Source organism: Chinchilla lanigera, unplaced genomic scaffold (assembly GCF_000276665.1).
Source record: "Chinchilla lanigera isolate Chin_1 unplaced genomic scaffold, ChiLan1.0 scaffold00044, whole genome shotgun sequence".
Lineage (NCBI taxonomy): Eukaryota > Metazoa > Chordata > Mammalia > Rodentia > Chinchillidae > Chinchilla > Chinchilla lanigera.
In genome coordinates, this window is record NW_004955445.1 from 17,886,478 (window position 1) to 17,902,028 (window position 15,551).

The following is a 15,551-nucleotide window of genomic DNA, read 5'->3' on the forward strand; positions in this document are numbered from 1 at the left end:
TTTTAAAATCACTCTGCTCGTTCCAAGTGGAGAACAGATTGGGTGTGTGCGTGCGTGTGTGCGTGCGTACACACCCACAGCAGGAGAAGCTGAGTTGAGGTCATCTAGTTAAGAGATGGCAGTGGCCTGGCCTACAGAAAACATTGTAAGGACGGGGAGAAGAGACTGGAGCCAGCAGAAGGAGCAGGGACACCTGTGTGAGTCCCTGGTTGCAAGAGGGCATAAGCATAGGCATGGGTGTGGGATGAAGGCACCACAGCCCCCACCCCATTCCCAGTGAGCCAGGGCTTGAAGCCAGAAGGACATGTGGGAAGGGAGCAGCCGTTTGCACAGATGGTGCCAGAGACTCGTGTTCTTTCTGAGTCAGCCAGTCTTCAGGTGGCCAGGTCTGAAGGTATCGCTTTGGACAGGCAGGAGAAGTGCGACCCTGTGGGGCAGGCGCTGCCTCAGGCGACCAGAGAACCACGCATGACACGGCCACCAGGGGGCACCAAAGGCAACAGGCCAGGGTAGAACGGGAGAGTCTCCAGGTTGTCGGTCTAAAGAACTCTGGGGTCCCGGGATTGGAAGAGACCCAATCCTCTTGGAGATCACCCTTAGAGGCTGCAGGAGAGATGGAGGAGGAGTGGAAGGCTCAGGTGGAGAGCTGCAGAGTCTGGGCAGGGCAGCTCAGCAAGGTGGTGGTGGGGGCGGTGCAAGGACACCCTTGGAGAGGCAGGCAGGCCCTGCACTGGCTGAGATGGGGAATGGCACCTGGCATTCAGTTGACTCTTCTTGCTGTAGCTCCATTTCCTAAATCCCTCCCCTCATCCCTACTACCCTAGGTGAGGCCTCATCTTCTCTGCCTGCCTTCCTCTCCACTTGCATCCAGAGAGTGCTTCCTCAGTCATTAATCACGTTGCTCTCGGTTTGCAGACCGGGAAGGCAGAGGAGCTGATCCACACGCCTGGGCCCGAGGGAAGAGGAGCCTCACGTGCTCCAGTCCCCCAGGCTGTACTGCAGCTGTAGTGACACTAATGCTGACAAAACAGCCCCTGAAACTACAGCTCATGTCATGTTGTCATGAAGAAAAGCCAAGGCTTTTGAGGGCCCCCTCACACTGGGCACCTTACTAAGCTTTGGCCATGCCTTGCTGTACTTAATCCTTAGAGCAGGGCTGAGAGGATCCTCTTATTCCCACTTTATAGATGGGGAAAGTGGCTCAGCGAGGCCAGGGTTTAGAGTCACACAGTAAGAAATGGATTAAAGTAAAGATGAAAATCCTTTTACAGATCCTAACTCATGAGGAGGTCTGAATCCAGAGGCCCTGTTCTCAGTCTTCCCAGTCTCACCTCCTGCTGTTTCCCTGGGGCTCCTGGCATACTGATGATGCCATGATCGACCCCCCAGACTCCAGGCTTGAAAGGCTGATGCCCTTTGTCATGCCTCTTTCATGCTGTCTGCTCTGCTTTGAATGTTCTTCTTCCTTTCTAAATGGCAAACTCCTCCTCATGCTTCAAGACCCAGCTCAGATGCCCTTCCTCTTGGAAGCGTTTCTCAGTTCCCCTTTGAGGCTGTTCCTCATCTCTCAGCTTCAAGCTGCAGAGCTCTCTGCTTACCTCCGTATGAACCCTGGCCACACTGCATTGCCTCTTTTATTTATACACTGTGATCACAGCACACCATGAACTCTGAGAGCAGGGACACTGTCTAACTCACTTCTGGGTCCCATCCCCAGCAGAGAACATGGCAGTACGTGCTCAATAGGGAACTAACAGGAGCCTGCAGGCCCTCGGTGAGATGCTTCCTATGGCAGTGGCGGTGGTGGGCAGGGCGAATCCACCTGCCCCTAGCAGTGTGAGAAGACACCAGAGCTTTGTATAAACTCGAGGTTTTAGGTTTGAACATCCCTGTGGCTAAAAGGACCAGAGTGAATGCTGGGGGCACTTAGGAGGCTGCAGAGGAGGAGGAATGATGTACACAAGAGGGGACAGCCAGAACAGCCTGTCCCCAGCCGGGGAGGGTGGGACCATCACGCTGCCCTAGGGAGGATATGTGTTATGACGGTGCATGGCTCACGGCCATGGTTCTTGGACCTGTGACCTTTGCATTAATCACCTTTGTCACCGGGGTGAATGGGATGTCCTGATGGGTGTGAATATGCTTGTCAGATGTCAAGCTCCAAACAGACTTGCTTTGCTGGGCATGAGGATACAGTTTACAAAGTCCCCTGTCCTCAGAACCTGCTCTGCACACATGTGTGTATGCGTATGTGTACACAGAGGCTCCACGGACATGTGTGTATGAGACACTGGTGACCCTGAAGCAGACAAGAACCTTTCAGATGGGCCACCTGTGACCCCCCTTCCCTCTACCCTAAGGGTTCTGGGCACCTGTCCAGGTGAGGAGCAGGATGAGAGGGGCCTCCCCCGGTGAACCTGGCTTACCTGGTGCAAGGCTGTGAGTCCATCCTCATTGCACAGATCAGGGCTGACCTTATTCTTCAGGAAGTAGCGCACTGTAACGGGAGGGGACAGGAGTGAGACACTGTCACACAAGGGGGATGTATCACGCGAGGCCCTGGCACGAGCGTTCTTGCTTAGTCTTGATAATGACCTCTGAGGTAAGCCATAACACCTTCCCCACTTTACAGATGAAGAAACTGAGGCACATAGGTTCTTTGGGCCAGGATTTCCAAGAAGCAGATGTCACCGCCTGCTGTCTCATGGGTAAGACTGACAAGTGCCTGTGCCACGCCCTGACCTCAGGGGTTACACTGGCTGTCCAGAGAGGGCACTGTCTAGTCCTTCAGATCTACCCCCTTGAGTCCAGTGACCCCATTCTCAGTGGCTGTGCAGTGTGCTCCAGCCAGTTCCCTCTCAGTGCCAGTTTTCTTATCTGCCACATGAGGCTGATGCTTGATCCTATCGAACAAAGGGTCCTAAGGCAGAAGCGACATAAGCCCCACCTGGGGCTCAGCACAGTGCCCGGCACCAGCTTCCCAGGAGACTCTGGCTATGGCAGCTGTGACTGTCTTTATAATACTGCAGGTCTCTGCAGATGGTGGCTCACCCTTGAGGTCAAATGCCCCTTTCTTGGCCCTGCTTAGCCCTGGGGGGTGGAGGAGAGGGGAGAGAGAGAGAGAGAGAGAGAGAGAGAAGGAGAAGGAGAGGGAGAGGGAGAGGGAGAGGGAGAGGGACAGGGAAAGGGAAAGGGAGAAGGAGAAGGAGAAGGAGGAAGAGAAGGAGGAGGAGGAGGAGAAGAAGGAGGAGAAGAAGGAGGAGGAGAAGGAAGAAGAGAAGGAGGAGGAGAAGGAAGAAGAGAAGGAGGAGGAGAAGGAGAAGGAGGAGGAGAAGGAAAGGAAGAGAAGGAAGGAGGGAGGGAGGGAAGGAGGGAGGGAGAGAGAGGTGTTAGTTCAGGGATTAGGTGAGCGGGACCTGAGGCTGAGAAAAGCCAGTGAGCTCCAATGACACCTTCCCATAGGACAAGCCCTCTCCCCCACCACTGTGACCTTCCTCCCCTCTCTTGTCCCCACTCGGGCCCTAGTTCTCTCCTGAACCCCAGTGCTGCCCCACAGGCTCCTCTCCACCCTTGGCAGTGGCCTTGTCCTTGCTCTGGCCCTGAGCTTCCTAAAGGCCACCTCTGGCCAGTCTCCAGCTGTGCTCTCCCCAGGGTAACTCGTGCATAGAGCTAACATTGCTCCCCCTCAGGGCCCCAGCTACTCTCCCTGTCCTGCAGGGCTTAACCAAGGTCCTGCCTGGATTCAGAGTCCCAAGGATGACCTGGGCAGGTAACTGGAAAGTGCACCTCTAGGCCACAGGGGTGAACAGGGTCAGCTGCCTGTGGGGCCAGCAGATGAACTTGGATCCGCAGGCTGGCTTGTGTGTGAGTGATGCCCTCAGGTCACAATGCTGATGCAGCTGGGCTGGAGGCCTGTGCCCTGCAAATGGAGAGCAGTTGGGTCTGGGCCCCTCCCAGCTCCTGTCAGCCTCCTGTCTGCCCTGCCAACCTGGCTTCCTCCGAAACAGGAGCCAAATCCATACTCCCAGATGCCCATGGTGGACACTGTCTCTGCACCATGGCTCATGCAGTGCCCAAGACTTTCCTCATCCCTGTGCACCTGTGGTAGGAAAGACATTAGGAGGGAAGGGCAGGGAGAAGGCCACCCACTGCTGGACAAAAGCCAGCCAGCAACCCCACGGTGCCAGGGAAAAGACACTGATGAGGGGTGGGGGATCCCACAGGGTTTCAGGGGCGGTGGGGGTCGGGGGAGAGCTCCCCAGCTCCATGGTCAGTATCTCAGGTTCCAAGCCCCAGCCCCAACTGTATCCTGGGCTGCCATGCAAAGAAGAGGGATGGACGTGTACTAACCCCTGTGACACGGAGCCTCATTCTCAGAGTGCTTGCTGCCATGCAAAGAAGAGGCAGGGCCCTACCCAGCCAGTGTGCTGCCTCCAGGAGACTTGCCCAAGACACATTGCTGCTGGTGGTCAGGAGAGACAGAACTTGGTCTTCTAGTATGAGACAGACCCTTTAGAAGGCCTACACGCTCCAATATGAGCCATAAGCTACCTCTGGCTATGGTGGCTAATAAACACTCAAAATCCAGTCTCTCAGTCACTCTGTGCTCAATGTGGCTACCATATTGGAAAGCACAGAAATAGAACATTTCTATCTCCACAAAAATTTCTGCTGGACAGTGTTGCTATAGGGCATTAAAATGGAAATTAACCCATCACAAACTGCTAATACCTTTCCCTGGTTCCCCATTGCTTGGGGTATAATGTCCCTCATCAGGGCATACCAGATCTTGCATGATGTGATTCCTGCCTGCAGCTCACCATCCTGTACAGTAGGGGACGTGGCATCCATACTGAGCTCTGTAAGACTAGCACCTCCTACACATGGGCAATACACAGTTTTCTCAACCATACACAGGGAGCCTATCTGCCTGCTCTCCAGTCTCACTTTCTAGACTGAAAATATTTTGTGCAAGTTTTCTGTCAGCCGTAGTCACCACACTTCCTCTGACCTCTAAGCTTTTTGGATAGCCCACTATTGCCTGGAGCACTCGATCAGCTGTCCATCCATGCATTCACCCACCACCCATCCATCCACTCATCCAGCCAACCACTATCATCTATGTACCCATCTCTAACATACATGCATGCACATACATATACACATGCACACACACAAATCTGCTTCGTTCCTTAGCTTTAGTTTCAGCTCAAATTCCCCCATACTCATACCTTCTATTCATATCATCTACAGCGTTATCACAATTATAATCACATAACTGTGTGGATGATTATGAGCTTTGGGTCTGTCTGCCCACTGACCACTAAGCCACAAGAAGGTAGGGTCACAATCTGGTACTTATAGCTCTGTCTCTAATGTCCCTAATTTATAGCCTATCTCCTCTTCTGGTATTTATGACTGTGCCCCTAAGGCCTGGCACACAGTAAGTCCTCAAGAACTTTTCCAGAACTTTGGCCCAACTGGCAATTCCCTGTCTCAGTTCAAAGACACAGCCTCTCCATCTCTGAGGGACACAGACCACCCCTCTGGGGCCAACTCCACAAGACTCCATCAATAGATAGAGCATTGTCCACAGGTCTGTCATACGCAATGTGGGTGACCTAGTAGCTGGTCCTAGATGCAGAGCTATGTTAGGAGATTATGCCAAAACCATCAATCACCAGACCTGGCCTGTCCATGGGCCAGGGGGTAGCCTGATCCCAACAGATGGCCTTTGGGGGAGTAGAAGTAGCCATTATGATCCTATCCAGAAACGCTCTGCTCCCATGAAGTAAGGGTGCACGTTGCACAGGGTGGGTAGTGGAAAGGCTTCCTGTTAAGACTCTCTTTGAGGCAGAAAATAAGCACCAGCTGCCAAAAGCAGTGTTTGTGCACAGCAATTATTGGGGTGATCTCTGTTACATGGAGCCCAAGCCATGTAATTACTCTGATGTTGGGCAGTTATTTTCAGCACAAGAAGTGGGACAAATCACCCTCTTCTCTAAGAAACCCTTAATATTCATGAGCCAAGGCCGCCTCAACAGTTATACTTCCCTGCTCTAGCGGGGAGGCCAGAGCCTGGCTGTAGGCCCAGCTCACTGGAGCAAAGTCCCTACCATGTAGCACATGACCAGGCTTTCCTACCTCTGGGGTCCAGCAAGAAAAAGGTTGCTCCTAGCAATAGTCTTCTTACTGTGCCTTTCCTATGCATCAGGTCAGTGCAGGAGTGGACACGGAGAGTCTGGAAGGTATAGTTCAAGGCACATATGGCCAAATGGAGGAGCTGGAATTTGGGACCACAGTTTTCTAATTTGCAAGCCTGGGATACTTCCCAGTGGATTGCTCTCATCCTCCCCTGAGACTAGGGATGGGAACTAGCATGTATGCAGCCCTGATAAGGGTCCAGATCTGAGATGAGAGCTAGCAAGGGAAGGAGGAAAAGGGGAAATGCGTGGTAGCAGCCTCTGCTCTGAGACCACCAGGACAACAGAGGCCCTGGGGCCCCTGGCTTACAGAGAGCAGGGCGCCAGAGTCCACAAAGAGGACAGAAGAAATCTTGGTACCTGGTAAGGGATAGAGGGGACACAGATCTTCCAGGACAAAAATGTCAACCAGCCTCTCTTTACTCTTGCTGAAAACCCTTTCATGGCTCCACATTGCTCTCAAGATGGAGTTCAGCATCCTTCTGTGGACTTCATTGGGACTGGCGAACTGGCGCATGGGCCAAATCTGTCAGGCAACCTATTTCAGTGAATAAAGTTTTACTGAACATATGCACACTCATTCACTTACATATCGCCCACAACTGCCTTCACCCTACAGCACAGGCTGTATGGCCTGCATAGCCTGGAATATTTACTATCTGGCCCATTTACAGAAAGCTTTACAGACCCATGATCTTTAAGGTCCTGTCTGGTTTGATCCCGCCTTACAGGGCTACCGCCTGGCACAAGGGACATGGTTCTCATCAGAGTCTATGTGAATGGACTGCCCTGGCACCCTGGGGACCCCACTGTGGTGGGCAGCTGAGAAGCAATGACCAGGACAGTGGGGTATGGTGACCTGCAAGGCACCCTCGACCCTGTCCCTGGGCACAGCACTGCCATTTCTGAGAGGAGCAGGTGGGGCTCAGAGAGCCTGTGACCTTGGCACAGCCGGTGCCAGGTAGAGGCCAGGACCCCGTGACACCAGGATCACAGTGGACCACAAGGTGGGGGCCCCAGCTAGGACCTGAGGTTTTCGTTCCCTTTGGTGGACTAGGGTCAGGCATGGCCTTGGTGTGGGGCATGGCCAGCCTTCTTTGAGGTGGCCCTAAAGAAGGGTGGTGCCCCCTCTAGGAGGTGTGATTCACACCTCTGGCTGGACTTTGCTACTTTCTCAAGCTCTTTCCCCCCACTCCTTTAAACTGCATTCTGAAAGCTCAAAAAAAAAACCAAAAAACAAAAAACAGCTGCAGTTACTGCAGTGTACAGCCTGATCAACCCCTCTCCCTACCTTGTCAGGCTCACCTCTTGCTCTCTGCGAACGCTGAGCAATGGTGGAAGCTGGCCTGGGGTCTAAGGTTTGGCCAGGGCACAGGAAGGACAAAAACAAGAGAGACACGCCCTCCTCTCCAGCCAGGAATGCCCACCGCTTATCCTGACTGCCCCTTCTTAGATCTGCTCCCTGTCCCCAAAGCCCCAGCTCCTAAGGCATGGCTGTCAGCTTATCAGAGGGGCCCATTTATTCTCATGTATCAGTTTAGCTGCGGCTTTCGGCAAGTTATTCCTCCTGTCTATGCCGTGTCCTCATCTGTAGAGTGGGGATCGCAATAGTGTCTCCCTTGCTGTAAGGATTAAGGCAATATCCAAGAGCTACTATCATCATTAATAAAGAAACTAAAAATAGAAAACAATCGCTAAGCTCTGCCTGGCCCACCCTGGCTGTGGTGCTGGGCATGAGGCTACCACAATTGCTACCCTGCAGCTCCCAAGAGCTCTCCAGCCGGTCACCCAGGCAGTCCCTCTGGGAGCTCAGACACAGGCTGTTTCAAGGACCACAGTGAGGCCACAGGCAGCGCTCCCCATGCCCATCCCTAGGCAGAACCCCATCTAGACGGCCAAGAGGTGGCTCCTGGCCTCCTCACTTGGGCATCCTGCTCCTGGCACAGACTGCCACTCCACCCACACCTCCCTGGCAATCCGGCAGGAATCTGGGCCAACAGGGCCATCTGCTCCTTCCATCTCCAGCTGCATCGTGCAAGGCTGCACCAGCCCCTCTCGGCAGGAAGCTGGTGGCGGCTGCCTCTGCGGGGAGGAATTGCCGCAGACAGGCCTGTGTTTACTCCGGCATCTGACCTACCCGGTCCCACGGAGCGAGCTGTCTGACCTCAAGCAGGTGGGTGACATGCAACACAGGTATGGTTCCTGCTTTAGCCCTGGTGGAATGGGCACAGGGAGACAGAGGGGTCTGCCTGCTGGAGTGGGCCCTGGGCAATGTATACCTCCCAGGCACACCCTGGGACCAAGCTGCTGCCAGTGGTTATGCTCACAGGGCACCGACCACCAGGCCCTCCTCCCTTCTCAGTGCCCTTCCTTCCCTGCCCAGTGCCCAGCAAAGAGGCCTCATCCTCCCACTGCCTCCAGGGCACCGCCTGGCCTCCTCTCTGTCCCCTGCCAACCCCCTCTCAGCTCAGATCCTACCTGCCTGTCTGGATTGCTCACAGATCCAGACAAATCAGCTTCTTTTGTTTCCTAAAACAAAACAATAACTGAGCTCCCAGATCCCCAGGCTTTCCTATCTTGGACCAACAAACTCCTCTTCATCTTTCAGGTTCCACCCAAAATGTCCTTCCTTTGGGAAGACTTCCCTGATCACCCCAATCTCAGCCGAGTCTCCCCAGTCACTCTTCCCACAGCACCTTGTGATTCTGCATTTGCACCTATTTCATTGTCCAAGGGGCTACCTGTGCCTGAAGCCGTGGACCCTAATGTCTTCTTGCAGACACTGGGCATTACAAAGAGTGGGGCTCATGCAATGAAAAGCAAAGATTATGATTTTACAGGAATGAGCAATGCACCCTAAACATCCCGCGTCAGTGTGGTTAGACCCGGAGTTGACCATAGGAATCTTCAGCCCCACCCCGTTCCGGTCTTCTCCCAGGTGGGGCACTGGGCACCCATCACTTGCCTCTGGCCCCAGATTGCAGTCCACACTCCCTCTGCCCTGTGCCTTTAGATGTTCTTTCTACAAGCAGCACTGACTGTGTGCCAGGCATTGCATTAGTTAAGCACCATCCAGTTTTGAAATGCTCCAGATCCAGTACCGTTAACTAATGACCTCCTATTATTGCACAATTTACAGCTAGGAAAGTAATGCTCAGATTTGGACACGGGAACTGCTTTGCCCAAGGGCACATGCCTGGCAATGGTAGGCCTGGGATTTTTAACCCTGGCTCCAAAGATTATGCTTAACCACTTGGCTAAAGTGTGGCCAAAAGGAAGGCACAGAAAGATGGCCAAAAGTAAAACAAAAAGTCAACACTGTTGCTGACAGAGTTTAGTGCTCTCGAATGTCACCCGACAGAGAAGACAGTATCAGAGCAGTCACTGCAGCAGCCTTGATATTAGTTTGTAAATGAGGCCCCGAGGAAGAGTGACATGTAGCCCGAGGTCATACGGCAAACAAGTGGCAGCTCTGGGCCTAAGATGCTATACTCCCTTTGTTTGTTTTCGACAGCATCTCTATCTTAGGCACACCCTCGTGCCCACCTGATGCCAAGCACCCTCCTGGCCTGCCTCCAGCTGCCACACATCCCCCACGAGGGTTGCACTTCCTTCATGGAAAAATCCAGCCCACACTAACCCTACTTCCCCTCCTCGAGGTGCTGTCAGGGTTGAAATGGGCCCAGCCCTCAGCCCAGCACCCTGAAAAAGCAGCATTTTCTTCCCCCAAGTCAAAGTTGTGCTGGATGCACTGTGCTTCCAAAATCACCCCACTGAACAATTCAACCTTTCCACCCACCACTGCTCCTCCCTGGAGCAGAAATAGCCAGAAATAACTGCTTCAAGGGAAGCCCAGCAGCCTGAGGCTGGGTGCAGAAACTCAGTCAAATCTAATGGTAGCTTGTGCAGTGATGAGTGCAGCCCGCCCCTTTGCCAGGCAGTTCATCCAGGACACTGGGTGATGACTCAGCGAGGGTGGAGGGCTGGCCCAGGAAGAGGCGGGCTGAGGTGGGCTTCCCTCAGGGTCATATCCCCAGGTTTGGGCCTCAAGAACCAGCCCTTCTTCTGCACCAGGTAGTCTCACTTGAGGGCCCATTCAAGACGAGGGGCAGATAGTAACAAGCTTTGTCGAGGACATGGGGAAGGAGGAACCTTCATATATTGCTACTGGTAGTAGAAAATGGTGCAGCTGCTTTGCAAACAGTCTTGCAGTTCCTCAGGGGTAAACACAAAGTTACCACATGACCCAGCAGCTCCACTCCTAGGTGTATGCACAAGAGGAACGTGTGCATGTGTCTACTCACAAACTTAGGTCGGCTGCAGCATTATCCATAAGACCAAAGTGCAAAGAACCCGAATGTCCATCACCCAATGAATGAACAAAATACCATGCAGTGGAATATCATTCTGCCATAAAATGGAATGAAGCACTAACACCTGCTACAATATGGATGAACTTTGAAAGCTATGCTAAAGGAAAGACGCCAGACCAAAAAAATAAGGCCTCATATATCTGATCCCATTTACGTGAAATGTCCAAAATAAGCAGATCCATAGAAACAGAAAACAGATTGCTTGCCAGGGTCTGGGGAGGGAGGATAGTGAGAAAGGCAGAATGAAGAGAAACTGCTATTAAGTCCAGGGTTTCCTCTGGTCTGGAGATGATGGAAATATTCTGGAATTAGGCAGTGGTGATGGCTGTATAACCTTGTAAAAGATCTTGTACTAAAAACTGCAGAACTGCCCACTTTTAAAAGGATAAATTTTATGGTACATGAATTATTAATTTAAAAAGAAGAGGAGGGAGCACCACGCTGGGCCTTGAGCATTTTGCTGGGAGCTCACTCCTATGCCTATGCCACCCCGGGACTTCTGTGAAGTTGGTACAATGTCTCCCACCCCCTGATCACTATACCCACAGTATCAAGGGCCTAGTACACAGTAGGTGCTCAATCATTTCTTATGGGGAGGGGAAGGAAAGGGGAAAGCCACTGGCTAATCAGGCCACTCTGGGTCCTACAGCATCTGACCTCTACACATCTCTCCTGGCATTGTCTCTCCTAACCATGGTGGAGCCCTTTCAGGACCATCCAAGCCCCACCTTCTCTGTGCACCTCTGGGCCTTTTCATATGTGATTCCTTCTGTCTTTCTAAACTTCCCTTTACCTAGTTAATTCATATTCAGCCCTAGGTCCCAGCTGAAGTGTCACTGCCTCTGTGGCAAAGCCTCTCCTAAGACTCCCAGGCTGGCCAGGTACCCTTCTTGTGTACTTTCTGTGTCCTGTTCTGAGAACACTTAACACTGGAGTGTAGCCATACATGGATCATCTGTCTTTCCTAGGCTAAAAGCTCTGGGGAAAAAGGGTTGGGACCACCAACTTTTTGTAACTATAATGCTATTCAGTCCTTCAGTCAGTATCTGCTGCCTACAAGAGAGGAAGGGCCCTCCCTGCATGGCCTCTGCCAAACCCCAGAAGCGGCTAGAGCATCTTTTCGTTTTTTGGTGTTTTTTTTTTCCTTCTGGTACCAGGAATCAAACTCACGACCTTGAGCTTGCCAGGCAGGCCCTTTGCAGTTGAGCTAAATCCCCAGCCCCTAGAGCATCTTCTCTCGAGGTGCTCTAACACTGGCCAACAGTGCTCCCAATTGGGCAACAGACTCTTCTGTCTTAAAGAGAATTTTCCTCCCTTGGCTTGCATCAAGAGGCCAGTTTAGTTTCTCCCTTAACATCTCTGATCCCCTCAGCATCACTTGAACAAGATATGCTCTTTCTTGGAAGTCCATGCCTAGGATATGTGGCTCTACTCGGCAGAAGGGGTTGGAGAATTTGCATCTGCTCACCCAGATGCCTCTGTGCATGTACAACTCCCATGTAGTATCAGTTGTGTGCAGGAAATATGGCTGTGGTCCCATTAGGATGTAATCTCTAAGCAGGAACATCTTGCCTGTCTTCTTGTGTGGGGTACCCAGCATCTAGAGTTAGGTGCTCTATACATACTTACTGAGCAAGTGAACAAATTTAAAAAAAAAAAAAATTTGTTGTTGTTCTAAGAAGCAAAACTAAAGATTTCAGGGAAGTTAGTGTGCAAAGTAAGTTTGCAGTTAATTCTTCTGAAAAATTTACAGTCATTCTGAAACGTGGGGGCAGGAGTGGGGTGAGGAATTGCTTGCTAATGTGTGAGTGGACATACATGTATGTGCTAGATTTCCTCAAAGGGAGGGAGCACTGCGCTTAACTCAGTGAACACGTAGACACTGTAGGGTTGGACGGCTTCACCAAAGCTGCAGACTGTTCACCCTTCCCTCTTCCTCCCCTCTCCTTCCTTTTCATTACCCTCCCCATGGACGTCTTGCCCCCATGGTCCTTAATCTCAGAGACCCAGGCAAAAGTACGGCTAATCCCCAAACATGATCCTGAAACTTCCCCACTCCATTCAGGAACCTATAGGTCCCAGCTGTGCCAGGTCCCTGTTCGCCACTGCTTCCGTCTCCAGAACCCTCCAGGTACCTCCTCTGCAGTGGCCCTGCAGCCCAGAGACCTGATCTCCTTCTGCCCCATAGAGCCCAGCCTGTGGAAACTGGGCTGGGGAACTCTCCAAGGTATCTGCTCTTATTCCAGTTCTCCTCTCTCCCCAGATGTTCTCCACTCCTCTTTCTGACTTCCTGTTGCTCTTCTAACCCCATGTTTCTCATCCCACTTATCTTTCTACCTATCTTCCGGATTTTTAAAAAATAGCCCAATTATTTCATATCTCCAGGCAAGTAATAGATAAAAATATCCCCAGTCCTGCAGGTAGGAGATGAAGACATATAAACATTGCACTGGCTTCACAGCCACCACAATATCTAATATTTATTGAGTGTTTTCCACAGTATTAAGATGTTGCATGTCTTATCCCAGGAAATCCCCATAACTCTATGATTTAGGGACAATAATCAAACCATTCAACATAGAGGAATTGCCCCAGTTCATTTGGGTAACAGATGTTAAAACTCAATTCCAGTCTGACAGATTACATGTATAACTGGTGTTTCAGACATAATTAGTACCAAGAGACCCCCAGCGGAAAAACTAAACACATTCTTATCAATATATGAACCAGTTGCCTATGAAAGGGAAGTTTTTCCAGCACCCAACTATCCATTTTGATTCCTCCCTCTGTTTTCCCTGTTCCCACTTTGCTGTCCCCCAACCACCCATCCCTTCTCTGCCTGTCTACCTGGCTTTTCCAAAGATGCTATGCCTTGGGACTCTGTTTTGGTACGGTGTTACACAGGACATGAACAAATCCCACTCTAGGCTTCTATCTATCTGGCTGGGGAAATTAAACAAGATTTCTGAAAATTTTAAAAGTAACCACATAAAAAACCTAAAGTCTGGATTTGTATTTTCCTTGTTACCTATGGAAAAGATGAGAGGAAATAAACAACTCACTAAAGTTACAAAATGGAATAAATAACAAAGAAACATAAATGTCACAAAGCATGAAATACAATGACCAAAAACCCAAACATCTACCACAAGCATAAATGAAGTCATTTCTCCCCCATACCCTATAAAGTAGTAAAGATTTGGATGCCAAAAGGAAAACAAATTCAACTGTCTGTTGCTTACAAAATAACACAGAGACTAAAAATATAGGAAAGCGTAAATATAAAACAGGCAAATGCAAACACCAAGAAAGTGGGGGTGGCACCATTACTCTGATGCAGAATGGAATTCTGGGCAAATAGGGAGGAATCAGTTTTAGGCTGATCAAAAAAAGATACTTTAAAATAAGATCATCAGCAGAAATCCTTTCAGTGGTTGCTTGGAGCTAGTGTCTATGGGGTGGAAGAAAATTAAGTCACAACAGTTAGGAAACCTCATGAACTACATTATCAGCAGAGCAAATTCCAGTAAAGCAAAAACTGTTTGTATATAAGTCAGAAGCACAATTATCCCAGGAATCATCAGCACACATATACCCTAAAGAAAAGAACAAACCAGGCATGGTGGGTCATACGGGATCCTAGCACTCTGGGAGGCTGAGGTAGAAGGATTACAAGTTTGACCCCAGCCTGGTTAATTTAGCAACCTAGTATGACCCAGTCTCAAAATTTTAGAAGGGGTAGAGATGTAGATAAGTGTGAAGATCCTGGGTTCAATCCCCAATACAAAAAAAAAAAAAAAAACCTCAGATGACAAAGATTTATGGACCACAATGTTCACAGCAGTATTGTTGATAAACATCTTTTAGAATCAAGAAATGCTAGAAGCAACCCAAATGTCTAAGTAATTAGACATTGATTTAGTAAATTATGGAACATGCATGTAATGGAATCCTCTGCAGCTGGTATCTTTGAGGAGTTTCTAATGACCTAGGAAACTTTTGATATATTACACGTAATGGGAAAACAAAGAATAAAAAATATACACTCAATGCAACCTCAACTGAAAAGGCAAATGCATTCCACACATCCACATGCTGTTCACTGGAGAAAATTAAGATATTCATTGTGCTTATCGTGATTTTTACTTTACAGTTGCTGGCATTCTCTAAGCATCTAAAACTCTGCAATGCTACCTTTATAATTAGAATTTTCAATTTCACTAAACAAAAACCCTCCACAGACTGGCAGTCAAGTGGTAGAAGCTATGTTTCTGCTACAAATGGCTAGTGCAGAAATGAAATCTCAAGCTGGCTGACCCCAGGAGGAACACGACAAAGCTGAGATTCTTGTGTTGGGGAGGAAGTTAAGGACTGCCACTTAACTTCAGTACTGCTTGAAAGTTAACAATGGTTACTACTTTTCTAAATGGTTGAAAAACATCAAAGAAGATTATTATTGTGTGATACATGGGAACTCTATGGAAGTCAAATATCAGTGTCCATAAGTTAATTGGAGCATGCGGTCATATGTTTCTGCATTGCCTGGGGCTTCTTTTCTGCCCCAACAGCAGGGTTGAATACCGAAATGAGATATTTGAATACAAAATGAGATATGTCTTATCTGACCCTTTACAGTACTGAAAAACTTTGCTGATCCCTGAGGTGTTGCTTTTGCTAACAAAATATGCTCAAAACCGCAGTCACATTTCGCATACACAATAAGGGTCTCACGGTTCCAAGTAGGAGGAAATAAATGTGTGTCCAAGGTGGTCCCTGGCTCACGGCCAGACAGGGCACAAGTGGATCAGCTCGATTCCTTCACCTGCCCAGGAGTGAAGGTGGCACAGACCTCCTGCTCTTGCTTGCTTTTGTCACCTGCTAGCTCTACCCCCAGCCCCAACCCAGCCACCTCTCCCGTCTGCAAGCAGCCGCATTTCCTGTTAAGAGTGTGACCTTCTGAAGCCTGGATGCAGGA

General features: G+C 50.1%; 1 protein-coding gene across 2 annotated transcripts in view; it reads right to left on the reverse strand.

Moving 5' to 3' along the window:
- Positions 1-15,551, reverse strand: part of Ppp1r16b (protein phosphatase 1, regulatory subunit 16B) — a 97,193-nt gene that overhangs the window by 22,375 nt on the left and 59,267 nt on the right. For both annotated transcript variants that reach the window (XM_005392527.2, XM_005392529.2), the window contains exon 3: positions 2,427-2,497. In XM_005392527.2, the coding sequence (XP_005392584.1) occupies positions 2,427-2,497 (71 nt within the window). The remainder of the gene's footprint in view (positions 1-2,426; positions 2,498-15,551) is intronic.